The sequence below is a fragment of the Astatotilapia calliptera genome, chromosome 2 (assembly GCF_964374335.1).
Source record: "Astatotilapia calliptera chromosome 2, fAstCal68.1, whole genome shotgun sequence".
In the NCBI taxonomy this organism is placed as follows: domain Eukaryota; kingdom Metazoa; phylum Chordata; class Actinopteri; order Cichliformes; family Cichlidae; genus Astatotilapia; species Astatotilapia calliptera.
The window spans coordinates 36,808,877-36,834,959 of record NC_137423.1 but is presented as its reverse complement, the minus strand read 5'-3'; the positions used below and the strand labels follow the sequence as shown (position 1 = coordinate 36,834,959).

The following is a 26,083-nucleotide window of genomic DNA, read 5'->3' as shown; positions in this document are numbered from 1 at the left end:
AACAAGAAAGACATAAGAAAGCTAAGGGACAGTGTGTGAGTCAGTGTGCACTTGGCCTTGGTCATGGTCCACCTGCGCTTTTAAAGAAAAGCCTAAAAGCTGGTGGTTTTGCTGTCAATCTGTATAATAAAGTGAGGTTTTAGAAGGTAGAGCAGACTGTCATACAGAAAAATCTTCCCACAGAAACGCACAGCACTTTCACAAACACACACAAAGACAGTAACTGCACTCTGCATGACCCATATATTGGACAGGACACTGAAGAGAAAGGAAGTTGTAGGCATAGCCGCTGGCCTGTTTCGCTTGATCAAGCTGCTGGCTGGAAGCAACGTCATGACAAAGACACCGTGGAGCTGGGTCTACCAGGGATTTTCTGAATCACACTCGTATAGAGAGCAGCCTTGCAATGCTTTGTGATATCAGTTTGTCATTTTACCTGTGCTGATAATGTATAATTTCACATCGATGAAAGAAAAGTTAGTTTTTAGTCTTTTTACCAACTTTTTTAGCCTGGAATATTTAAGCAGCCCATAATTATTTTTGCCCATTAAAGTGTAAAATTGATTATAACAGTCTGCAAAGATTAGCTATACAATGAGATATCCCCCCCAAGATAATATTTATTTCATGAAACACTATTTTCTGGTAATCTTATATATTTTTTGCAAACATAACTCCTTTTCTCTCACATCAACACCTAGGGTGTTCCCTGCCTCTGGTGCTATAAAAGCTGGTATAGTCTCCAGCCCTCCCACAGCTATAGCTGAGACTTTGACTGCAGGCTACAATTTTCATGTTGCAATTTTTAAAATTACTGATTATGCCTCAGTAAACATGAGATGGTACAAAGCCAAGGGTAGATAGAAAAGTCCTCGTGTCTTCTTTCTCACAGATTTGTAAAACCCTCAAGAGAGGCAAAGTCTGGCTCTGTGAGATTTCCTCAGAGGCTCGAGTCCAAGAGACAACTCAGGCACTGCTCCATTTGCTTTGTGCACTTTTTCCGGGGTGATGTCTTATTCACAAGAGCCTCTTGGGGTGCTGGACAAGCATTGCATGTCTAGCAGCTTTTTCCAAAGAACAAAGGCATATGGCTATGGTAATCCTTCAGCCTGTTAAAGAAAAACACGTTCAGACAGACTATGAACTAATCCTGTTTGACATACACTGTTGTGCTTTTTTATGTCTTCCTATCAGGTGGATTTAATTATTCCACTGTGTGAGAGAGAAGCAAACAACAAAGGTAAGAAAAAGGTAAGAAAAGTGAAAGCCTTTTGATGTTAATTAACAGCCTTTATGTGACGCATCTTCTCATACACAGGGAACCACACCATTTAGCACACTATTTGAGGAGACAATGTTGCTTTTAGGGACATTAAAAAAATGAATAAAACTGGAAGGAATCTCAGTGGTCAGGAGGCAAGGTGAGAACGAATCTGTTCAGCTCACATGATGTCTGCTCAGTATGATAGAGAGATGTGTCTCCAGCACCGTTATGGATGGTTAGCAAGCTCAGAGGTGAGTGTGTGGACTGAGATAACCATGAACAAAGCACGGTCCTGCATAACTAAAAAGAGTGTGTGTCACCAGGTAAAAAAAGAAAATCATGGCAAAAGCACATCTTTTGAGCATAAAGCCAGTCATCTAAGCAGTGCCCTCCAAGAGAACCATACAAACATAATCAAAAACTATTCTCCTTAACATTGTGATGTTAAAAGTAATTTTTTACAGAATCTCACTGGGAAGTTGTATGCCGTTATGATCACCAAGGCTTTTGAAATATTAGCTGGCTTACCTTGAAATGACAGTTTGAACATCACTAACAGAGAGATGATGAAAATCATAAAGACCAACTTTCAAAAGTGACTTTAAAGATGGCAACATGGGCTATGAAAATAAGGCATAGTCAATCTGCGTAAACAAATTTCAAGAAGCTGATCTCAGAAATGTTGGTAGTGTTACGTCCCTCTGCAGCTTTTAATCGTCTCAGTGTTTTCAGCTGGTGCTAATTGGCCACACCTAGTCAGGTGTGGATAAAAGCATACCTGAGGCAAGCATTCCGGCAGTGCACTAGTCTTTGCCTTGGTGGCACCAGCCATTTTAGCCAACCTGGTTTTCCATTTTAGGATGAAACCTCTTCTCACCCACACTCTGTTATTCGTCTCTGTTTTTATGTTGCGGCTTTTGAGCTGGGTTGTAACATAAGTGGTGGCTCGTCCGGGATATTTGGACATTTTAGTGGAGACTGAATGTCAGTTTGTTTTGCTTTTAAGTGGGTGAGTGATGGTGGTCACTGTAATTGTGCAAACTCCCTTTAGTAAGTGTGTTTCAGCTGGGTGGCTGTGCTGCCCTTCCATCGAAGCACTTGTTTGTTGTTTTGCTTTGTTTTAGTTTATTGTGTTTGGTGGCTATCCTGGGTGGGGGTACGCTTCAGAGTTTGGTAGGAGACTATATCTCTGGTCTGCTGCCTGCTCTCGAGTTCGCGTTTAAAGTTGCCTCGAGCCTGGTACACCACTGAAGACTAGGGTAGGTAAAGTTAGGGTTTTGTTGTTTTTAGTGTTTTAGGCTGGGAGTTGCACATAGTAAATCAGTGGCACCAAACTCTTTGGCATTGTGTGTACGCCATGTGTGTGCATATGTCAGTGTTGATGGATGCTAATGAGATCCTTGTGAGGTGAGTGTTTTGTGATGTGACCTTTTAGTGTTGTGGGGAATATGGCTATTTTGTTGGATCACTTGTGAGTGTTGTTGGCCAGGTGATGGCAATAACACTGTGGGGTGCTGAGCCACCCTTGATGTGATCATTGTGTGGCCATAGCTCTCCATTTTGTGGTTGGTCACTAGTACGCTTGATTTACTGAACTTTTTGGATTAAAGTAACTTGTTGTGGTATAGGGCCACTTGTATGTGACTGTTTGTGTGGTGGAGACAACAGATCACTTGGTTGTGATTATTTGTTGCTACTTTTGGTTTTGTGTTGTAGCAGATCAGGTAATCATTTTGGGTTTGTGACTGTTGTGCTCCTTTGTGTTGGTCACATGTTACTTTTTGTCTGTTCAGTGTGGCAACTTCAAATCCTCATGCCCATCCATGCTTAGAGATGCCAACTATAACGTGAACACTGTGCTTCTGTTAGCTTTAACTTTTATTCCAGGTTTGTGGGTCAAGGAACTGAAGGCTTCAGAGGGGCTTTTAATAAATTTAAGGGTCCTAGAGGAACCCTTTTAAGGGAGGAGGTGTTACGTCCCTCTGCAGCTTTTAATCGTCTCAGTGTTTTCAGCTGGTGCTAATTGGCCACACCTAGTCAGGTGTGGATAAAAGCATACCTGAGGCAAGCATTCCGGCAGTGCACTAGTCTTTGCCTTGGTGGCACCAGCCATTTTAGCCAACCTGGTTTTCCATTTTAGGATGAAACCTCTTCTCACCCACACTCTGTTATTCATCTCCTTTTTTTTATGTTGCGGCTTTTGAGCCGGGTCGTAACAGTAGTAAAACACATTTTAACTATAGGAAACGTCTAAACTTACCCATCCACCCTTCCTCGCTTCCACTTATCCAATTCATGATCAAGGGCTTAAAAATTAATATTTAAATGTAATTTAACTAATTCAAGCAATGAATATTATAGTTGTCCCATTTCAATGTTAGACATGGGACATCTATGGACCCACTAACATGATTGCAGCAAACAAACTTAAATGTCTCTCCTTTCTGGGGAAGACAAATGTCCCCCAGGCAATCGATTGAATCAACAAAATGAGGAAGAATTAGAGGCTCAGGCTGGGATCTAATGGACTCAAAGACTGTCTATACTTTTTTGACAGTCTTAAATGTGATATGCTGGTAATATTTTGTAACACTAGACATTTCTTTGATTTAGAGATTAAACAAGGGTTTCTGCTTTACTGCTTTCACGTAACGAGGTTAGCAAAGAAAGGCAAAATAACCATGCACGAGTCAATTCGGAGGCCACTGAATTTGATGCACCATCAACACCACTGTTGCGCCCTAAATTTGTGCATCCATTTGAAATATACTGCACACAAAATGTCAAAGGCTAAAACTGTGTTTTTAAACGCTCTCGCTTTAGATTTAAGCTAAATGTCTCCCACAGATTTCAGCTGACATGCAATTCAGGGCCTCTTTAAGTAGGGGACATGTCTCAAATTCAGGTAGGCCAGGTGACTTTCTGTAGGACGCATGCTGCCGAACTGCAAGAACTGGGTTTCACATCATTTTTGGAGAAATAAGCAGTTACTGAAAAAGACATGGTATAAATTGCAGCATGAATTGCTCGTATCTATTCTTTTGTTGCCTTGTTTGCTTTGAATCTATAAAGACAGACCTTTTCCCCTCTGATTAAATAAGTGCAATAATAATTACAATAAATAAATAAGATTCTAAAGACCTAGAAGATAATCTAAACTTTTCCATTCTTTACTTTTACTGTAGACCTCAGACAACAATTACTTTGAGAAAACAGATTCTTTTAAATTCATTCTTTCCAAGGAGCAACCATGAAACAGCGCGCCAACATAACACAGAATATCCTTGGGATTAACACAAACACCTTCCAAAAGCTCACACTGTTGTGCTCTCCTCAGCAAAGATTTCTTTTTTAAACTTAAGCACTCTGTGATACCATTACAGTTTAATACTCTACTCCTCCTGTCAAGGACAACTAGTCATCTCATCAGTGTGTGTGGAGAGAAAAAAAAGTCCGCTAGCAAGGCAGATTTGTGGAGGTATATGAACAATGTTGCTTTACCCTTGAAGCAGCTTTCTACTCTGTTGAAGAGAGTCACATGAAGGCCACGTAGGGTAAATGGGCCACTTACATCACAAAGTGTCACATAATGGACACATACAGTAAGTCCAACCATCAATATGGAGCTATTTAACTGATGGTTGAAGACCCTATTGGATCGGTTACAGCAAAGGCAGAAAACCTACTGAGATCAAAGCATCTCAGGAAGCTTTTTCCTCACCAGATGAAACCGTCATTTCTTGTAATTTGATTCTTACCATGTGAGAGCAAAAGTAAGCCTTAACACACAGTAATTCTTTGAGTGTATAGGAGAATTATATAGGGCCCTTATATAGGACTTTGCAAGTGAACTTCCCTTATTTAATGCTGCTGAAGAGGAGAGACTCCCTTACCCTGGGTTATCTGACAAATACAGCTTTAATCTTTCTCAACCACCTTTACCACCTGACAGATTCTCCTTTACTGATTGTATGTGACTTAGGGTGTAGTAAAACGTAGGAGGACAATACTTTTTATGCTGTTTTGACTTTATTTGGTAAAACTGGGTTTGCTACGAACTACTGAAAGGCTACAATTAAAACATTGTGTAAACATACATGCTGGTATGGATATTAGGGGTTCCATGGTATGGTAGTTTTTGCATTTCCTGGTCAAAAACAGGCGGAGACGCAAACCCAGCATCTAGTCTACTCTTAGTGCTGGTCCCTGTCTGAATGAATGGGCGGGTTGCATGAGGAAGGGACTCCACTGCAACATTTGTGTAAAATCAAGCATGTGGATCCCCTTGGGAAATAAGGGATCCGCCAAAAGTTTCTTCTTGTACACAATAAAGATTAAATCTGGTTTGTGCTGCAAGAAAACACAGTCCTTGTATTCAGCTTCCCAAATCAACATTAGGAATTCTGCTTGAAACCCGGGTGTAGTTTTTGTTTAACCTTATTAATTACCAACATCGCACAGTTATGCTTCCTAACTTTTACTCTCACTAAGCCAATGACAAGGCCAAAATGTGCCAAAGTACCTCGTGTTGTCAGAGGAGAATGACCACACTGCCTTCAGCTGAGAGGAAGGCAACAGTAACTCAAATAACCACTCAATACAACCAAAGTATGAAGAAAAGCATCTCTTTAGATGCCCCACTGTCATCAGATCTTAACTCAGAGCACCTCTGGGATGTGATGGAACAGCAGAGTCACATGCAAACAGTCACTAAATGCCATCATGTCAGTATGGCATTTACCTAATTGAAGAACTAAGGCACTACTGAAGGCAAAAGGGGCTTTCAACCGGGTACTAGCAAGATGTACCTAAATAATGTAGCCAGTGAGTGAGTGAGTCTCACACACACACACACACACACACACACACACACACACACACACACACACACACACCTAGTGAAAACTATGGTGCCATGTTTTGGGAGAAGACTGTATCTCATAGTTACCAAAACACCAAACAACCCCCACTCCCAAAAAAATAAGTTCCAAAGTCTTCAAACAACATTTCTCAACATGACCCTTATCATCTACTGCAGCGGTCCCCAACCCCCGGGCCTCGGACCGGTACCGGTCCGTGAGTCGTTTGGTTCCGGGCCACCAGAGCTGAGGCTCAGGTGTGAAATGTGTGGTTTTCAGGGTTTTTATTGGTTTTCAGCGTTATTTTGTTATCGTTTACTCGGTTTTCCTGGGTCTTTTCACGTGTGTTATGAATAAATTTTCTTTTTTTCGGTACCGGTACTAGTTTTATTTTGTTGTATTTTTCCGCGACACCTTAAAGGCCGGTCCATGAAAATATTGTCGGGCATAAACCGGGCATAAAAAAAGGTTGGGGACCGCTGATCTACTGTACATACATAATGCATAAAATCAGAGCACAAGTTAGACAAGTTAAAAAAAGGAAGAAAAAAAAAAAACAAGCAAAATGATTAATACATTGTGGTATGCTGCTGTTCGACTGTTAGCTAGCTGTAGCCTGCAATATTTGTCTGACAAAGCTGACACAGCCCTATGTAATTAATGATTGATTATAGCATGGTCACTCTAAATGGCTCGGTTAATGACTTTCGGATTCAATTACAAAGCAGCTCTTCAGCTTGACTCCACTGGCCACTTCTTCTTTTGGCCAGCAGCGTATTATGAGGTCTTGCTTTCTGAGACCACACTTTTCCCCCCTCACTCTCAAAGTGAAGTTTAATCAGCAAGGCCCATCTGGTCAGATGTAATGACATGATGGAGGGTTTCATAATGGTTCCCCACTTCATGATTCTAATTGTAGAGAGCATAATGACCTACAATGGTGAACCTCAGAGCCAAAGTGCTCTCCTAGTCAATAAGTGGGTATTTTTAATTTGCTAGAGCTAGAGAAGAAGAGTGGAGAGCTCCCCTTTATTGCATTACCTTACCACTGTGTCACATTTTCTTATCCAGACACTGGAGAGAGTTAGATTGTATGCTGGATTGTTTTGGCTGCAAAGATGCAGCAACATGTATTTGCAGAACACACCTGTGGTTTTATAACCCTGATGAAGCCACCTGAAACCTTCACACCTACCGCGCCTCCACCTCAGCTGGCTGGCTGCCTTCTGCAACCAAAACTAAAATAAAGAACTGCGACACTAGCAGTTTGACTGTGAAGCCAGGCCATTGTTAGAATCAAGAACAAGTAAGATTTGGCACAAAGACTATGGTATAGAGCTTTACTCAGGTATACAAATCAAACAAGTTCTTGCACTGAATTATTTAAGCAAGCAGTGAATGGAGCACAATTTACAACATTTTAAAGCACAACATAATCTAAAAGAGTCGGGGTGCTGCGTAGAATGTAAGTTAGTGAGTTGAAGAATTATAGAAGGCAAGTAGTTAAGCATACAGTTTTAAGGATGCCATCATCTACAGGTTTTAATATCAATAAATGATTCAGAGAATAAAAAACAAACAAACAAAACTATATACAAAGAAGACGACCAATAAAACTATTATTTGCAGATACCATCTTTGGACAGGTAGTTGCTTTATAAACAGGCTCATTTCTAGAATATTGCACGGCCTCCGGTACATTTTGGCAAACAACTGTCAGCGAAAACATATCTGTATGTAAAATTACATATTAAACCTAAAAAAAAAAGCAAAAGGAAAAAAAACAAACATGAAATAGATTATGAAATACTGCTGTTACTCTATAAACTAAAACAATTGCCAGATAGAAACTGTATATGTAGATCTGAAGAGTTTCCTGATCGGCAGAAACTTAAAAAAATAAAATAAAACAAAACAAATAAAGGAAATAAAACATTTGTTTATGTGGGTTTGTGAGAAGACCCACATAAGGAATGAGGGTATCGATTAAGTTGGCTTAATTACCTTTTGCAATTCTTGGCTACTTTAGGGGTTAACGCAGAGAAGGGAACTACTTCAACTTAAACCGTGCAGTTTTTCATCTTAGCCCACGACTGATGGACAGCTCTACTTAAATTAATAATGAAGGGATTGCATCAGGAGATGAACATGAAGTTTTGGTTTGTTTACTCAAAAGAAAGAAAGATGCTAAAAAGTTCTCCATTACCTGAGGAAAACTGCAGAGGCTACATAAAAATATTGATGCACGTCTGAAAGGTTTTTGGAGGTTCCCTCCATAACCAGTGGACAATGTTGCATTTAATGCTCTTTCAGCTTAGCATTAGCTGGCTACATATCTTTAAAGATTAAAAGTTTACCCTGAGCTGATGCGCATCAGTTACGCTTCATGATGCATTTATTATTCAGTGGCTTGGGGTTTTGATTTCAGCTGGCGGCAGAGGCATGTCAAAAATACATGGTTTAGTGTGGACAGGAAAAGACAGGCAGAGACCCAGTTCTCATCCTGAATACAAAACTGGTTTATGATATGAATGATCGTAGCCATTTAACTCATGGTTGGATTTTGTAACTGGCATATTTGCCCATATAAAATCCCTGAGGACAAAAACACTGTTTTCATCCACCAGCACCTGAAAACTATTCCAATCTGTCAAATGAGGCCATTACACACTTTTGATTTAACTAAAAAAGGGAAAGGTTATATGTGGTTTAACTGAAACATATGTCAAATAATCAGTCACATCTCTCAGCCTGAGGTGTCAGTTGACCAGTGAAGGAACAGGCCAGCTGCTAGAGACCATCACTGAACTGTCACCTCCACCATACATCCAAATACAAATCTAATGCCCACTGAAGAAATGGGTAGATCTATGTCAGACAGTGCCTCCTTGACAAGGGTGTGACTGTGTGCTACCCTTTTATTAAAAGCTGCACTTAAATAGAAGATAGATGTTCATTTTGCCTTTTTCCAGCTGCACAGAGTTATTAAAAACTGAGAATGTGCAGAAAAAAATATGTTTTTTCCCCCTTTCCTTGGTAAAGTAGTATTTATTTATTGTCATTGTCAAGAACAATGAAATTGCGTTTGGGGCTTCCATACAACCCAAAAAAGAAGAAAATAATAAATACCCCTTAAAACCCAAGTGTACATATTTAACCCAGTGTGACTCCAATGCAATAAGACAATCCTTAGCAATAATGTTCGTAGAAATTCAGACAAAGACCTGAGAAACATGACAAAATACAACAATGCAACCCATTCAATATTATTGTACTGTGAGATATGATATCAGATATGATAGTTATCTATTTAAGAAAGAGGGGGGGGGGGGCAGGAGGGGGAAGAGAATAAAGATATGATGCACCAATGCAGACCAGTTCATTGCTATTAAGAAGTTGGATATGGTTATTGTCCGTGAGAGGGGGGCAGAGAGTTCAGGAGCCTCACAGCCTGTGGATACAGGCTGTTGGCCAGTCTGGATGTTCTGGCCTGTATAGACCTGTACCTTCTCCCTGAGGGCAGCAGATGGAAAAGGTGGCGCGCAGGGTGATGTTGGTCCCGCAGGATACTGTGCACCCTCCTCAGACAGCGAGTGGGGAAGATATTACTGATCTCTGGCAGACTTGTTCCAATAATTCTGCCAGCTTCTTTCACCACCCGCTGGAGTGCTTGCTGATCGGCTTTGGTGCAGCTGGGGAACCACACTAGAAATCCATACGTCAGAACGCTGCTGATGGCACAGTTGTAGAAGTTCAACATCAGAGATCTGGGAATGTGTGCGCTCCGCAGTCTCCTCAGGTAGTAGAGGCGCTGTTGGGCCTTCCGTGCAACTGAGGTGATATGGTTGCCCCAGGACAGGTCCTCGGTCACAGTTACCCCCAAGAATTTAAAACTGCTCACCCTCTCCACCGCCTCACTGCCAATGAAGAGAGGCAGATGGTTGTTATGACCCCTCTTCCGGAAATCTACAATGATCTCCTTGGTCTTTTTGGTGTTTAAGACCAAGTTATTGTCGTGGCACCATGACTCTAGTTGTTGTACCTCTGTCCTATAGTTTGTCTCATCATTGTTGGATATAAGTCCGAGCACTGTAGTGTCATCTGCAAACTTAACAATGAGATTGGACGCGCAGGAGGAAATACAGTCATGGGTGAAGAGAGTGTATAGCAGAGGGCTCAGAACACACCCCTGAGGGGCACCGGTGTTGACCACAAGGGTGGAAGAGGTGTTCTTACCCACTCTGACACTCTGTCTACGGTTAGTGAGGAAGTCCACAATCCAGTTGCACAGAGAGGAGTTAAGTCCCAGTTGGTGGAGTTTGGGACGGAGTTTGTATGGCCGGATGGTATTAAAAGCCGAGCTGTAGTCTACAAAGAGGAGCCGTGCATAGGTGTTCCTGTGTTCCAAGTGCTTCAGTAATGTGTGCAGCACTGTGGCGATCGCATCCTCGGTTGACCGGTTCTCCCTGTATGCAAACTGGTGCGAGTCCAGGGATGGTGGAAAAGCAGCTCTGATGTGTTTAATGACCAGTCTCTCCAGGCATTTGGCGGGAATGGGGGTGAGTGCCACAGGTCTGAAATCGTTCAGACATGTGACATTTGACTGTTTTGGGATGGGAACGATGGTTGCTGCTTTGAAACAGGATGGTACCAGTGAACAGGACAGCGAGGTGTTATATATAGAGGTGAAGACGTCCGCCAGGTCCGCAGCACAGTCTTTTAGCACCCGGCCCAGCACTCCATCCGGCCCGGCCGCCTTCCTGGTGTTAATGCTCCGGAACACACGCCTCAGCTCATGAGTGCTCAGGACTGGAGCAGGGTCGGTTGAGGGGAGAGGGGACAGGACAGGGTCGGTGTTCTCCCTGTCAAAACGGGCATAAAAGAGATTTAGATCCTCAGCCAGAGTAGAACTGTCGGCTGAGGGTGATGGTGTTCTTCTTTTGTAGTCCGTGATAGCCCTGATGCCCTCCCAGACCTGCCTTGGGTTTGTGTTGTTCTCAAACCTGGCCTCGATACGCCTCCTGTGCTGCTGCTTGGCAGTCTTGATGCCTCTTCTCAGGTTGGCCCTGGCAGCACTGTATGCCTCCTGGTCCCCGGATTTGAAAGCGTTGTTCCTTGTTCTAATAAGTTGTTGAACTCCGTGTGTCATCCAGGGTGGATTATTAGGGAACACACGGAATCGTTTCCAAGTTGTTACATTGTCCACACAGAAACAGATGTAGTCCAAGCCATACTTAACTTTTATGATATCCTCATTGGAATCTGAAGATTACAAGTGCAAACATGAACTCTTTGTTTATCTTTTGAGGACTTTTTTGTCTATTGGGTTAATATTTCATTGATAAGCATGCCTCTACTGCTCATGGCGGTGGTGGCTGTGGAGAGCAAACCGTCTGCTCGCCTCTTGTATCCAGCTTGGCTCTCATTTTTTCGTCATTAACTCACATAAACATCCCATCTGTTCTCCTTTCACACTTCCTTTTGCCAGTACTCCTTGCTGCTCTAATCTGTGTATCAGCCAAGCATGTGGGGATTTTCTGTGTTTTTGGAAAGAATGAGAAAACCCCAAAAGTGTTTGTTAAAGTCTAACTCAAGGTGAAATCACTGTTAGACCCTACCGATTTGTTTCTTTGTCTTGCCATGTGCAGCCGTCTTTTAAAACCCCGCTACACACGTCACATGTGAAGTTTAATTTTCAAAGGGTTTAAAAAAATGCATGGAAAAGTTTTCTCTGATGGAAGTGCCAGGCATTTTCTCACCGGGATTTTCCCCATGCAAGTGTTTTGGACAACTCCTTGTGGGCTGCAAAATGTTTAAAGTGAAGGCACACAATCTTTGCAGTCCTCTTCTCTCTGCTGTTTACTAGCCTCCAGATATTGCTTTGCTGTTGCAGATACTTCTGTACCAGCTGGGAGGACCATCAGAATTTAATTAAAAGCTATCACAGAAAGATTTTGTCCTCGCCCAGAAACCGAGCTTTTGAAGTCTGTATTGGCTAAAAATCGTATTTACTTCTTTCCAGTGAACTTACTATAAAGAAATCCTTTTTCTGTTCTTTAGCAGTTGTTTTAGAACGGGCTTCAAAAGAAACATCAAGCTTGCTAAATGTCAATTAGCACTGTTATGGCAGACATTTTATTCCAAAAAGACATCGATTCCTGCATCTTAACTTTTCTACAAACCATTTTCATGAAATTTGACATAAGGTTAAAAAAAAAAGCTGACGTGCCATTAGATCAGCTCACTGGCCAAAACTGATCCCCTTGGACTGTATATCGCATAGATTTTGATATACATCTTTAAAATGCTTGTCTCACAAGCCTTAAGAACAGCAACTTTTCAATTTGTAATAGTACAGTTGTGGCGGACCACTAGAGGGCTCCACTCACACCCGTGTTGAGGAAGTGTGTTGCTGTGTTTTGTGGCGCGATGTGTTCAGTTGATGTTGGAGAGGAATAAAGAAGGAGTGAGAACGGAGAGCTCTGTGTCGTCCATGCTTACCTCCACATTGGTGACCCATGACTCGAGCATGCTACAGACCGAGGATAACACAGACTCCGCTATGGATGCATCAGCGGCCGCCGGTCCCCCGCCTCCTGCTGCAGCTACGTTGCAACTGACGGACTTTTAGCTCCACGATCCCCCGTCGTGGTTCGTGCACGTGGAGGCTCAGTTTGCCCTTTGCGGCATCTCGGCTGACGACACGAAGTATCACCATGTGGTGGACTCGCTCGACCCGCTGGCCACCCGTCGCGCGATGACTCTCCTCCGGGACCCACCCGCCCAAGGGGAATACGCCGCCCTTAAAGAGCTGCTTCTTCGGCGCTATGCCCTCTCCAACGCTGAACGAGCCAAAAAGCTCCTCACCCTGTCAGACTTGAGTGGCGGTACTGCTCTCGAGCTCATGGAGAACATGTTGCCGTTGCTCATGCCCGATGACGGGGGAGTCCAGAGCGCGTCGCTGCCTGCCGCCTTATGCTTTCACGGCCCAGGGTAACGGACCCGCCAGTGCACCGTAGCAGCCGCGACCGCTGGCAATACAGAAAGGCTGCTCTTCATAGAGGACTCGCGCTCTGGGAGACGTTTTCTCGTGGACTCCGGCTCCCAGAAGACCCACCTTCCCCCTACCACTGCCGACAGACTAGCAGGGAACTTTGGCCTGCCATTCGTTTTTGTTTACCTGGATGATATATTGGTGGCCAGCTGCTCAGCGAGCCAGCACGAGTCCCATCTGCGCCAGATTTTCCAGTGTTTGGCAGCGCACGGCCTGATCATCAATGCTTCCAAGTGCCAGTTTGGGTTGCCTGTTCTGGATTTCCTCGGGCACCGCATTTCCGCTGAAGGTGTGGTTCCGTTGCCCGACAGAGTCCAGGCCGTTTCGACTTTTCCGCGTCCCATGTCGGTTGAAGTGTTGCAGGAGTTCTTGGGGATGATCAATTTTTACAACCGCTTTCTCCCCAGAGCTGCCCACCTGCTACAGCCGCTCTATGCTGCCTTAAAAGGTAAAACAGCCAAAGATCCTGTTGACTGGCTGCCGGAACGCGTCCAGGTGTTTTCCGCAGCCAAGTCTGCGCTGGCTGATGCCGCCCTGCTGGCCCACCCGTTTCCGTCAGCGGCGATCGCGTTGACCACCGACGCATCCGACGTGGCAGTGGGTGCTGTGCTGGAACAGTGGGTTTCAGGTCTCTGGCAACCGCTCGCCTTCTTCAGTCGTACGCTCCGGGATGCCGAACGCAAGTACAGTGTTTTCGACAGGGAGTTGCTGGCCCTGCACCTCGCGACACGACATTTTCGTTTTTTCCTTGAGGGTTGCAACTTTACTGCGTACATTGACCACAAACCTTTGAAGTTTGCCATGTCCAAGGTCTCTGACCCATGGAGCGCACGCCAGCAGCGCCAGTTGGCGGCTATTTCAGAGTTTACCACAGACATTCAGCATGTGGCTGGTAAGTCCAATCACATGTTGGTTTCTCCGATGTATGTCAGCGTCGACTACGCTGCCATGGCCGCTGGGCAACGTGCTGACCCGGACGTCCTTGCCCTTCAGTCAACGAAAACGGACCTTATGCTGGAGGACACCCCTGTGTGGGACGGCGGTCCGCACCTGCTTTGCGATGTTTCCACCGGCCGCCCCCGCCCGGTGGTTCCCCTTTCATGGCATCGTTATGTTTTTGACTCGGTGCATGCCCTCTCTCATCCCGGCGTCCGGGCCTCGGTCAAGCTGGTCAGGGCCAGGTTCGTTTGGCCGGGCCTTCTCAAAACGGTGAAAGACTGGGCTTGTATCCCATGCCAACGCTCGAAAATCCACAGGCATACGCAGGCACCCCTCGAACCTTTCCGCGTCCCCAGTAGGCGTTTCGATTACGTTCATGTGGACCTGGTTGGTCCCTTGCCGCAGTCACAGGGTTTCACGCACCTTTTGACTGTGGTGGACTGCACGACCAGGTGGCCGGAGGCGGTACCCCTGGCATCCATGACAGCGGTGACAGTGGCCAGAGTATTTTTGTCAACGTGGGTTTCGCGTTTCGGTCCCCATGCTGACATTACCTCCATCCACCATATGACGGGCCATACAGGGTTCTTAAACAGGGCGAAAAACATTTCATTTTGGACTTTGGTGGTCGGCAGGAGGTTGTCTCTGTTGACAGACTTAAGCCTGCACATGTTATGCAAGATGATCAAGTGGTCCCGGCCCAGGCCACTTGCCGCAGCCACCCACCTGCCACCGGGCTGATGGGTTCTGTTTTTTCCCCCAGGAGTGTCCCACAATCAACGGAGCCCGAGTTATCTGCAGTGCCAGCCTCGCTCCCGAGCTGGGTCTTCCTCTGTCAGTTCCCCACCCCCCTGGTTCAGCCGTTCCGGCTGTTTGCTTAAACCCCGGGTCCTGGACTAGTTCTGCTGGGTGTTCGGGGGGGGGGGGGGGGGGGGCATGTGTGGTGGATCACTAGAGGGCTCCACTCACACCCGTGTTGAGGAAGTGTGTTGCTGTGTTTTGTGGCGTGATGTGTTCAGTTGATGTTGGAGAGGAATAAAGGAGTAGTGAGAACTGAGAGCTCTGTGTCGTCCATGCTTACCTCCACACAGTAACCCTTTTCCAGTCACTTCCCCCATCACAAATATTTGAAGGACAATCCCAAGCTGGTCAATATCTTCCAGTAGATGTATTCAGCTAAAGCACATTCCAGTTTAAGGTAGAAGTCAGAATTTCCAACTGGAACGCCCCCTCAAGTCGGATTTCCAAATCTGAAATTCGGAGCTGCCTGGCCAACCCCAGATTAACAATCCAAGATGGCGGCAGTGAACATAAACCTTGCTAAGGAGCAAAACAAATCCTGTTTTTTCTCGATTTTCCAACTTCACTACTGGAACATGCTCAACTCTACAGTGACATCACTCCTAGTTCAGACTTATTCTGTTATTATAACTGCAGTAACACTAGAAGTATCTCAGTGGTGTACACATCATTTCAATACAATGTTTTAATTAGGCCAGTTAGTCACTGAGACACAAATCTTTTTTTAAAGCGTTCAAAATTTTAAGTTAGATTTTCCTTGCAAATGCAGTGACACTGCATTAAAACTACTCCTCAATTTATAAACTAAATATGAGAAACCGAACGTGCCAGCAATGCAGTGAAGAATCTAAAAAGTAAAAATAACTTCTTTTATGTCTCTAACTGGGTTTCAGAATTTTTGATCATGTTTATCTCCAAATATGTCACTCATATAACGTTTAATGTTTATGGCTGACCTATTTTCTCAAGTTGAGGTTTGGGGTCATGTTAAGTCTTTATCTACTCCAATTAATGCATTACAGTTAAGAGGGAAAGATCCCATGCCTCCTCTTGAACTACCATGCTCTCACGTATGCCTGCCTGTGCGTGCACACACACTCACTCACTCACACTCTAATCAGGCTCGCAAGTGCCCAGCTCCATCTGATAAGACTTACTCTCTGATATTTTTTAAGCTCTGACTCATGATCTCTAGCTGACTGCAGGGAAGGACAGCAGAGATCCTTGGTGTGCAATCCTCTGCCCTTCACTTCATGCAATCCACTACTCTTCTCTTGCAATTTCCCAGTACACATGTCAGATGACCAGAGGTCAGGGACATATTTGCACAATTTCCTCTGATGTGATGTTCACATGGTGAAGACTTCATGTGTGATAGTTTGGCTATTTTTTTTATTACAGTATCAACAACCAACTCGTTTTTTACTGAACACCCCAAAGAGAAAAATTCAAGTTCTACCATGTGGAAAGTCCCATTCAGACAACACATCAAATGGTGTTAGTCAGAGGTGACGGTGGCAGAAGTTCTCTGTTGTAATGTGGACCTCTTTTGCTAATTTGCAGCTAATTATTATTTTTTTAATTCTTGGATTTGGCTAGAGTAGCTTCGCATAACTCAGTTTTTTTTTAAACCTCATGCTGAGCCATGTTGCAGCCTCTCAATTCATCTGCTGTCTGAAACAAGCCATTTTGGCTCCTTTGCTTTCAAGGCCAGCCTCTCTTTGACCTAACTTACTTCTGATAGGATGCCGCTTATAAACAGGAAGTTTGAACAGCAGTTGGGTGTGGCTTCCATACTCGCAGCAGACCTGTGTGCCTGGAGTACCTTATTAGAGACAATCACTCTTATGAAAATCATATAGAGTCATTAATAGAGAAAAACAAAAAGTGAAGCCTGAGCTTTAGGCTCACGTGGATTGCTTCAATTTTATCTGACACTTGGCCGTGTTTAAGTGAATATTATCAACTTTAAGACTATAACAGAAAAAAATGAAAACATAATTGGTCCACTTTCATAGCTCCCCATTATAATGTGCGTTCTAAAAAAAAAAAAAAAAGAGGCAGTATGACTAAAACAAAAACTCATGACTAAGCCAAAGCTAATTTCTTTAGCTGTTTTCACATTTTCTGATCCAGCTTTACTTTATTTAAACAGTTATTTTAAATCAAGTTCAGGAAACCCTGTTCTGCAAATGCACACAATATTTTTCACAGCTAATATTTTAAAAGGTGTTGGCAATAAGGTGTTAGCAAGAACATTTACAGTGGCACTGTTCTGTTAAAGTGTCCAGTAAACTGTAACGGTGAGCAAGCACGAACCATAGCAAGGGAAACAGCTAATATAATCCAGCCAGCTGGTGTTTCTCTTGCAGTAGTGCGATAAAATGCAAAAGAAAATATCCAAAAGCCAAAAGTTTAGAAGTTATGTATAAGTTAGTTGTTTAAGTGCTGCGGACTTAAAATACGACTTGCAGCAAAGCACCATGCTTATCTTTATGTTTGTCATGTTTCAGTTCTGTGAGTGCAAGTTTTAAAGATGCTTAAATTAACATAAATCAACAACTTTGCAATTAAAACTTAGCATTTTTAAGTTTCCTCTAGCAGGGTCAGAAATTGTTGGGATACCACACAAAGAAAGGAAGTGGATGGCAGAAAAGCTTCAGGAAAAGAGAACGTGTCAGGTTTTGTTCCAGGTTGTCATTCAAGTTAAAGAGACACAACATCGCCTCTTTCTACATACACACGTCAACACATAACCATCTCCCAACCCTCAGAGTATGATAAGAACTTGGTTATTACACCCTTCGTTCCCGTTTCGCATTTCCTCTTGTTGACAAACACCCAGTCCAAAACATATGTCCATCCTGCTTGATGAGCACTATTTCACATGACATTTTTCCCCCAAATCTCTTACAGCACTTCCCACCTAACATACACCTCCCCCTCTTTCTCCATCTCGTTTCTCCTATCTGAACCATTTCTCTCCATCTACCAGCCTCATTCTCCACTTTGCTAATCTTCACACCACCTCCAGCTAAATGAATCACTCTTTCAATTTCTTGTTCCCGTTTCTCCCCATCCCAGGTTGCTCCATTCCCATTTTCATCTTCCATCATTCCCCCAACATGTCCATTGACTCCATCTGATTCTGCCTGTCTTTTACACCTTAATCCCTTCCTTTTCCTTCATGCCTCCCTCCCACTCCCTCCCTACGTGGCTAGCAGAATGACTGGTAGGAGAGCATATAATTTGTCAGAGGAGGTGCTGTCAGTTGACTGCTCTCCAGGCTAAGAGCTGCTCTCCTCGCCCCTGGGTTCACGGAGTCACTGCTCTGTTCCGCTCTGGGATTATGCAGATCTTAATTCCCTTCCGCTCACACCTGAGGGTGGCAGGGCATGAAATAAGAAAAGTGTTCACTGCAAATAAAACTTTTTGCCACCAAGAGGAGGGAGAGAGGTTGAGGGAGGACGAGAGGAAGGTGACATGGAAAGAAGAAGACAGAGGAGCTTGGTTATTGTTAGATGGACTGAGTGAAAGAATGATGGCGTGGAAATAAAATGTGTTCTAGAACCCACAATGAATGATATTTCCTGCAGTAGTGAATAAACTAAGCACAGAAACAATATACTCCACTCCCAGCTCCCATTTTCAAACATGTATCCAAATGTTCAGTATGCAGCAGCTTTATTAGTTTTTATAACCCCAGCAAGCTTTGTAATCACTGGCTCCCGTTAAACTGTTCAGCACAACGACCACGATTATCCTACACTGGAGTATTAATGTAGCGATTTAAACGACCCACAAAAGCCATCACTCAACCTTTCAATGCAACCGGGAATTCCACAGGTAGTCTGACACCTCTGGGCAAACAGGGTTTAGTGACTCCGTGGTTACTTCATAGTTAGCGGCATCTTTTTGTTCTGTGCGTAAACAGCAGGTCTAGTTTTTTTTAATTAATTAATTAATTAATTGGTTTCTTGCTGGTATGTACCAGTCTTCCATTCCCCCTTCCAACCAGCATTTAAAACGTTTAGATGTTAATTTCTAATAAAGTCTTTTAAATAAGTAAACAAATGACAGATGTCTTACAGCCAGTAGCGTCGATTAAAATGGTTTAAAAAAAAAAAAAGTTTATGCGAAGCAGTTGATGAGAGAGAAAATAACTCGCACAAACACTGAGAGAATAGCAGATTGCTCCCTCACCTGATAAAGACTCCTTGGAAAAAGCAGAAAGACAAGACATACAGTATCCGAATGACCTGTGGGAGCATCCTCTGGCTCGAAATCTCGCCCCACTCCCGATGAATAACTTGCAAGGTTAATTGTTGGAATCAGCAAATCCACTGAAGAATCGTGAGACCGGTGTGGAGGAAAAAGGCATCGTCTCTCTCAGTGATCCAGGCTGGTCTTTGGGTAAACTTCTCCCCCCTCCCACCAAGTCCAAGGGGGGGTGAACACATGCAAACAGCGGGCGCTGTGCTTCAGGCGGGTGGACGACACTGGTCAGACTGTCAGTGCGCTGGTGCATGTGTTCAAGGGGAGTGTCGGTTTACGCGTGGGTCTCTTTTTTCCTCTCTCCTTTTCCTTGACAATGTGGTTTCGTCTCCTTTTCACTGTATTTCCCTCCCTCGCTCCAAAACATTTGAAAGGAGTGAAGATTTAAAGGAACAGTAGCTTTTGTTTTGACGGCTGCCTCTGGTGTAATTATCCTTAATTAGAATGAAGGGAGTGAGGCCTCCGATGATGACCTAATTAGACGCTAGCTGATGACCAGTTTGGACTAAAACACTCAAAAACGTGTAAGTAAAATGTGAAAGTTCGTTTTTAAATTGTTATTATTTAAGATTTCTAGCGCAATAAAATAGCTTTCTTCAAGTATTATCCACAGCGCCACAAGCTGTTTTATGCCATTCACCATTTTGTTTTCCTGCAAGTATCAGCAGGTAATTTCCAGCAACAGTCCCCTGATAGCAATCACCTTTGACCATCACAGCCAGCAGCTTTCTATGCACAAATCTAATTAGGTGCCGTGGTTTAATTACACTTACAACATCTAGTTATCATTGGTAAACTATTGCTGTCAAAGGAGCGTGACCTGTAAATCCTTAGCCGACCAATCAGCATGCAGAATGTTAGCACTTCTGGACAAAGCTGGTTTCTAATCACTAATTTAGAAGAAGAAAAAACCCAACTAAATTACATAAGTCTTATTTATTTCAGTTCAAACAAAAAAAAATCTGGGCTGTTATTTTAAAAAAGGATTATTATTATTATTATTATTATTATTATTATTATTATTATTATTATACCCAGGAGATGCATACCCACAGATAAACCTGCTAATTACTACTAGCAGACTAAAATGTCACTCACATGAAATGGATCAAAAAGCTTCTTTAAGGGTTTGTACCACATGGACAAATGAAAAGGTAAATTTGAAAGAAGAAAAAGAACAAAACAGCCATTTATAGTTGTTGCTTTTTGAGTAAATGATTCTTTGAAAACAAAGCCACATTTTGTACAAAGCTGTGGAATGGGCATTTTAATATGGGGGTCTACAGGTAGTGACTCGCTTTTGGACCCATTCATAAAGTAGCCATTGGAGGAGCGGCAGTTTTTGGCACTTCAGTATTAGCTTCATTTTTAAGCCCTGGAAGCTGCAGTATGGGCAAAGCAAATGTTGTTCACCAGTTTTTTTTTTAAGGAGCTTCATTGAACCAAAATACAATATTGTTATCAACCAAATGACCGAGGTAAACCTGCCACCACCTTTGCGCCCTTTAATCCTGGCAATATTGTAACAAGAGTGATTTTCCACATGGAAACATCACCAAAGTGGAGCTTTTGCAGGGATGTTGCTGTGGTTAGCAAGTGCCCTATCTTCTTTGGAAAAAAGATCAATATATTTGTGGCTTGAACTAGATGGAACCCTGTCTACTACGGTAGACAGTGTTACTGCATCAGGTCATTGAATGCATCCCCATGTACTGGCAAAAGAAAGAAAGCAGAGCCAGTCTCAGTGTCCATTAGCGCCTCTGAATATTAGAAATTACAGGGCAGCAGCACAGTTGTCTGTTTTATTGTCAGTCATCTTTCCCGGTTTATTCCACTCAGCAGCTCTAATATGTTCTAAGCAGGCAGAACCATTACTTGTCTTTATATGTGAAAATACAGCAGATTAACCTTCGCCATATTCAATTACTTGGTCCCATTTCAATGAACAACTGTATTAAAGATGCGTTAGGTTTCTCTTTCTTAAAAAGGAGTGAAAAATCACAAGCCTCTTTAGCTTCACATTCCAGTGGGCTTATGAATTTACATCGGCTCATTCAAATTCTGTTTTTGAGTTTGGCTTTGGTCTTTTCTATGAGCGAGCGGGTCACACATTCAGAACTTTAAAAGAAGTCAAAAGATATAACAGGTAAGCCCACGTAAAGTCTGAGAAAAATAAAAACAAGAAAACAAAGGGATTATCCAGAAGGTGGTCTAAAAGGAAAGCGGCGATTAAACCCTGCTGCAGACGCTGAAACACACAGCTGTAGAAACAACAGCCAAGGCATCATTCTTGTAACAGTGCTTTCACCTACCTGAAGCGTGCATTTGTATTTAGTACATTATTATGTAAAGGCTCTGTAGATGAGACTTTACCATCAACATCTGATAAGCTTAACATTTTTCTGGCCCAGTTGGACCCTAGCAGACTTATGGGTATGTAACACATTGCAGAGACAAGGAATTACACAGGAAGGACTCGGAAAATGACATATAAACTAATAAAATAACATGGGTCACACCATCTATCAAAACAAGTGGAGCTGACTGGAAAAGAGGCACAAGAGGAAAGAATTCGGGAAGAGCGTGTGGGCACAAAAACAAAGGAAGGGAAAGAAGGCTGAAGTTAAAGAGGTCAGAGATGTGAAGGCAGAAGTTGCTTTGGATATTTAGTGTCTTTGTACAAGACACTGGCTGATATGGTAACATCTAAAAGTTGTTTAATAGAAGCTCTTTTGGCCTTTCCAGCAAAGAGGGAAAGGGTGGCTGTATTAAAAAAAAAAAGTCTAGTAAAACAACATAAAAGAGACAGATCAGAGAATAGTAGTTAAAGTGGGGGTTCTTGGGAAATTAGGAAAAATGATAAAGTTTAAAGAGGAAGGTAGATTTGTTGTCAAGTTTAAAGATAAAAGTGACAAGGCCTTAAACCTCCCTCTAGCTGAAAGATCAAAGGGGAAATGTAGTGAATGTGGAAATGATGCTAAATGCTAACATTCCTGTCTTCTGCAAATCCAGAGCCCAGGGGTTGAAGTAAAAGTTAACATCTACTGTGTTTAGTAGATGATATACATTAGCTGTAACAGAACAGAAGCTGTTACTGTGAAGAATTTAAATTCTCAAAAATTGAGGCAGCCATTCAGGAACTGAGACACTATAATTTTAACTAAGCATAAATACACGCAGGATGAAGCAAGAGCTGTGGAAATGCAAAAACCGCGACCAGAAGGAAAAATGCCCCAACCAGATTCTTTGAGTAAAGTTACAGAACACAATTAGCCCTTCATTTACGGGAGAACTGTTTCCTCCTGAATTCAGAGAGAACTGAGGTTATCATATTTGACCCCAAAAATCTCAGAAACATGGTGTTTAATCTGATGCTTAGCTTGGATGGCTTTACCTTGGCTTCCAGCGAGATTCCTGTGAGGAATCTTGGAGACCTTTTTGAACAGGATATTTCCTTCGGTGTAGACATTAAACAAATATTTAAGACTGCTGAAATGCTAGTTAATGCATTTAATACTTCTAGGCTGGACTATAGCAGTTCCTTAATATCAAGCTGTTCTAAAAGTTCCACAAAAAACCCCAGGTAACTCCAAACACTGCTGTGAAAGTATTGACAGGGGCTAGAAAGGGAGGTTTTATTTCCTTTCTACATCCCTGCTTCTCTTCATTGACTCTGTCAAATCTCCAACTGAAAATCCTCCTCCTCACATACAAATACTTGAGTAATCAGGCCCCATCATATCTTAAAGACCCCGTGGTACCACATTATCCAAACAGAGTTCTTTGCTCACAGACTGCAGGCTTGCTAAAGTAGAATGGGAGGCAGAGACTTCAGCCATCATGCCCCTCTCCTGTGGAACCAGCTTTCATTTTGGGTTTAGGAGACAAACGGCCTTTCTAGTGTTAAGATTAAACTCAAAACTTTTCTTTTCGATAAAGCTTATAGTTAGATCTGGATCGGGGTGAGCCTGAACCATCACCTAAAAAGGCTGCAAGGGGGACTTCCTATGGTGTACTTAGGGTGAGTGGAGAAGAAATGCTATTTCACTCTTCAGGTGTTTATATACCACTACTACATGTCATTCGACTTTGTCTTCTCTCTCTCTTAGCTTTTTTTGTCCTTGTCCCCCTCTGATGTTGCTTTTCTTTAACCTCTTTCCCCTAATGCCAGACTTCAGCCTGTTCCTGAGCTTTGTTCAGCTGAAGATTTCTTCCTGTTAAAACTGAGTTTTTCCTTTCCACCACTGCTAAACACTTGCTCACAAGGGATCGTGTGATTGTTGGCCATTTTCTATTTAATATAGTAGGGTCCTTAAATTAAATAGATGTGCTATTGGCACTAGAGGCCAAACCACAAGATCACACATCAGTTGTGGTAGATGATGCAAGAGGCAGTCTTAGAAAATAAACACTGGCCCAGAGAAGCTGCAATATTGCATTACATGAAGTATGAGAGAGAAGCAAGAGACAGGAGTATAAATCATGATTATAGAATTTGATTAACATTTTTAAACTGAATGCAATGAGTTTGAAAACAGGCAGCAATTTAACCCTTTGAAGCCACGTTTAACATATTAGATAAATGAGTTTTTGTGGGTTTGTGAGACATTTAAGGAATAAATTACAATAAAGCCCTATGTTTCAAATATGATACAACTTTAAACTCATATATGCAAATATATGAGTTAATATTTAATGTTAATATTTAATGTATTTGTGTGCGTGTGTGTGGGGGGGGGGGATGTTGTAAGAGATTTCACAAAACACAAAAAGTTGCACTTTTGGTAATTATTTAGTGGTTCAGGCTTTAAAGCGACAATTAAGAGGTGTATTTAAAGATTAGCCAGGTATTTTGCCTTCAAGCAAACCTAATTAAGCCACATTTAGACACTGTGATTCATGTAAATGAACTTATCACATGTGAGATGGGCTATAAAATTACAATTCTTGGGAGTGCACGTGGATGGTAAATGGACCATCCACATGCAGATCCGCTTTGTATTGCGAGCCTCATTAACCTTTAACACAAATATTCGTGCAATTTTTTGTTGTTTGGTTGTTTTTTTCTATTCCTAAGAACATTGTCTAACATTTTCACACACCCTCACACGGTTGCATCACGGGCAACTTCAACATGCAGACTGGAGTAGAGCCACTTTTCACAGAAGTGATTATGGCTGTTTATGTTAAGGTACAGCATCCAATAGAAAAGGGTGCAGGCATGGTGTGAGTTATAGACCTGGAGAGGAAACAAAACAATCATCATTGTGGTGGATATAACAGACTTGGAAGCATTTTCTGGCCACTGGTAAAGCAAACAACACAATATGGATTCTAAAGCCAACACGATGAAGAAAAAGTCATCCAAAAGAAAGAAGTCCACTGATGCTGATGAACCACCGAAATAGTGGTTACTAAAGAACATAGATGATATAGAATCAGTCCTATCTAGTAAAATCTGTTTCTCCCATAAAGATTCAAGATTATTTACTTTCAACTCTCTGACTTTGCACCAGCTACATGTTTGCACAGAAATCACAGAAAAGGCAAAGACTAAATAGCACCCAGCTTTCAAGATATTACCTGAACAAATTGAAATGGTGAAAAATAAACTGATGAAAGAAACAATGCTGTACTTAACAGCACATAGAATAGATGGCAGATTGATTTTTGCCAGTAAAACCAAAAACAGAGAAAATACTTAATGAAGGCACTGCGATTCCTCAAACCACCTTCTAGAATATCACATTCCTTCAAGTCAAACGTTTTGTCATCAAATCCCACAAATCACCAAAATCTTCTGCAATACAAATAAAAGACAGGGCATGTGCTGTAGTTCTTGGATAACAATGTGGGGTCATGACACAGGCCAATAAGCTACTGGCTGCTCAGAGAGATTTTTATGATTTGATTATGATTCAATTTTTATTTTGATGTTGTAAAATGAAAAGGCACAACCCTAAAAAGAGAAAATACACAGCTGATAAGCTACCTAAGTGACATCTGAGGCGAATGCTGTCAGCGTCTTATCTTTGCTGTTATTCTTTAACCTCTTGCGCTGCCCTCATCTCAGCTTTGTAGATTATTAGGAGGCACAGTAGTGAAAGGTCAGATTGCAGCTGTGGCAGTCACTCTGACTTTTTTCCCTTTCACCCATACAACCAAAGGCGACGTTTTCTTTAACCAGCTTTATCCTAATATAACTGTGAAGCATGTGTGGTAACATGCCAAACTTGACCTCTAACACAGCAACCTAATAAGTTGGTCTCAGAGACTGGGGCTAATATTTCCCCTTGTCTTTAGCAGAAACCTCCTAAGAAATCAATATTTACGTTAGCAACACATTTATGCAGTATGTACTAAAATTCTATGCAATTCTCCGAAGCCCTGTTGCTGCCAGCATTTGTGCCAATTGTGAATTTCCTGGGAAGTGATTTGTTTTCTCCCTATGCTGTTTGTGCACTCCTTTAGTCGCAGAGAAATGGCTGCACAGCCTGGCACAAAATCCCAATCTCGAGCTCTCCCCCAGAGGGTTGGACCTGTGGCTGGAGTAGTCTGTTTGTGGTCTAACTTCTTCCTTATCCTCTGCTTCAGAGTAAATAACATTCTGCTTGGCTGTTGGTCTGGGTGAATACAAAAAGCTTTGTGCAGCGGTCCGTGCTGTTTATGGCCTAAAGAGGTGATTATCCACATAATGTTTAGGAACTTACACAGAGGCAGGGTTAAGGTGCCATCCTGTCTGGTTTTATTGGCTTTATCTCAGCTGTTCGGATTTGACAGGACTTTGGTAACAACTAAAAGTCTGTCCTCTTTCATCCATGTTCTCTGTATTTATACTTTTCATGATTTCTTGCCGTTGCACAATATTAGATGTAAAATTCTCCTTTCTGT

The 26,083-nt window shown here is 42.5% G+C and overlaps 1 protein-coding gene across 3 annotated transcripts in view; it reads right to left on the bottom strand.

The window, feature by feature from the left end:
* The window catches only part of glra4a (glycine receptor, alpha 4a), a 70,463-nt gene extending 51,036 nt beyond the window's left edge, over positions 1–19,427 (bottom strand). For all 3 annotated transcript variants that reach the window (XM_080289575.1, XM_080289568.1, XM_026146219.2), the window contains exon 1: positions 19,121–19,427. In XM_080289575.1, coding sequence (XP_080145701.1) covers positions 19,121–19,188 — 68 coding nt within the window. In that variant the 5' untranslated portion in view covers positions 19,189–19,427. The remainder of the gene's footprint in view (positions 1–19,120) is intronic.
* Between the last annotated feature and the right edge of the window lie 6,656 nt (positions 19,428–26,083).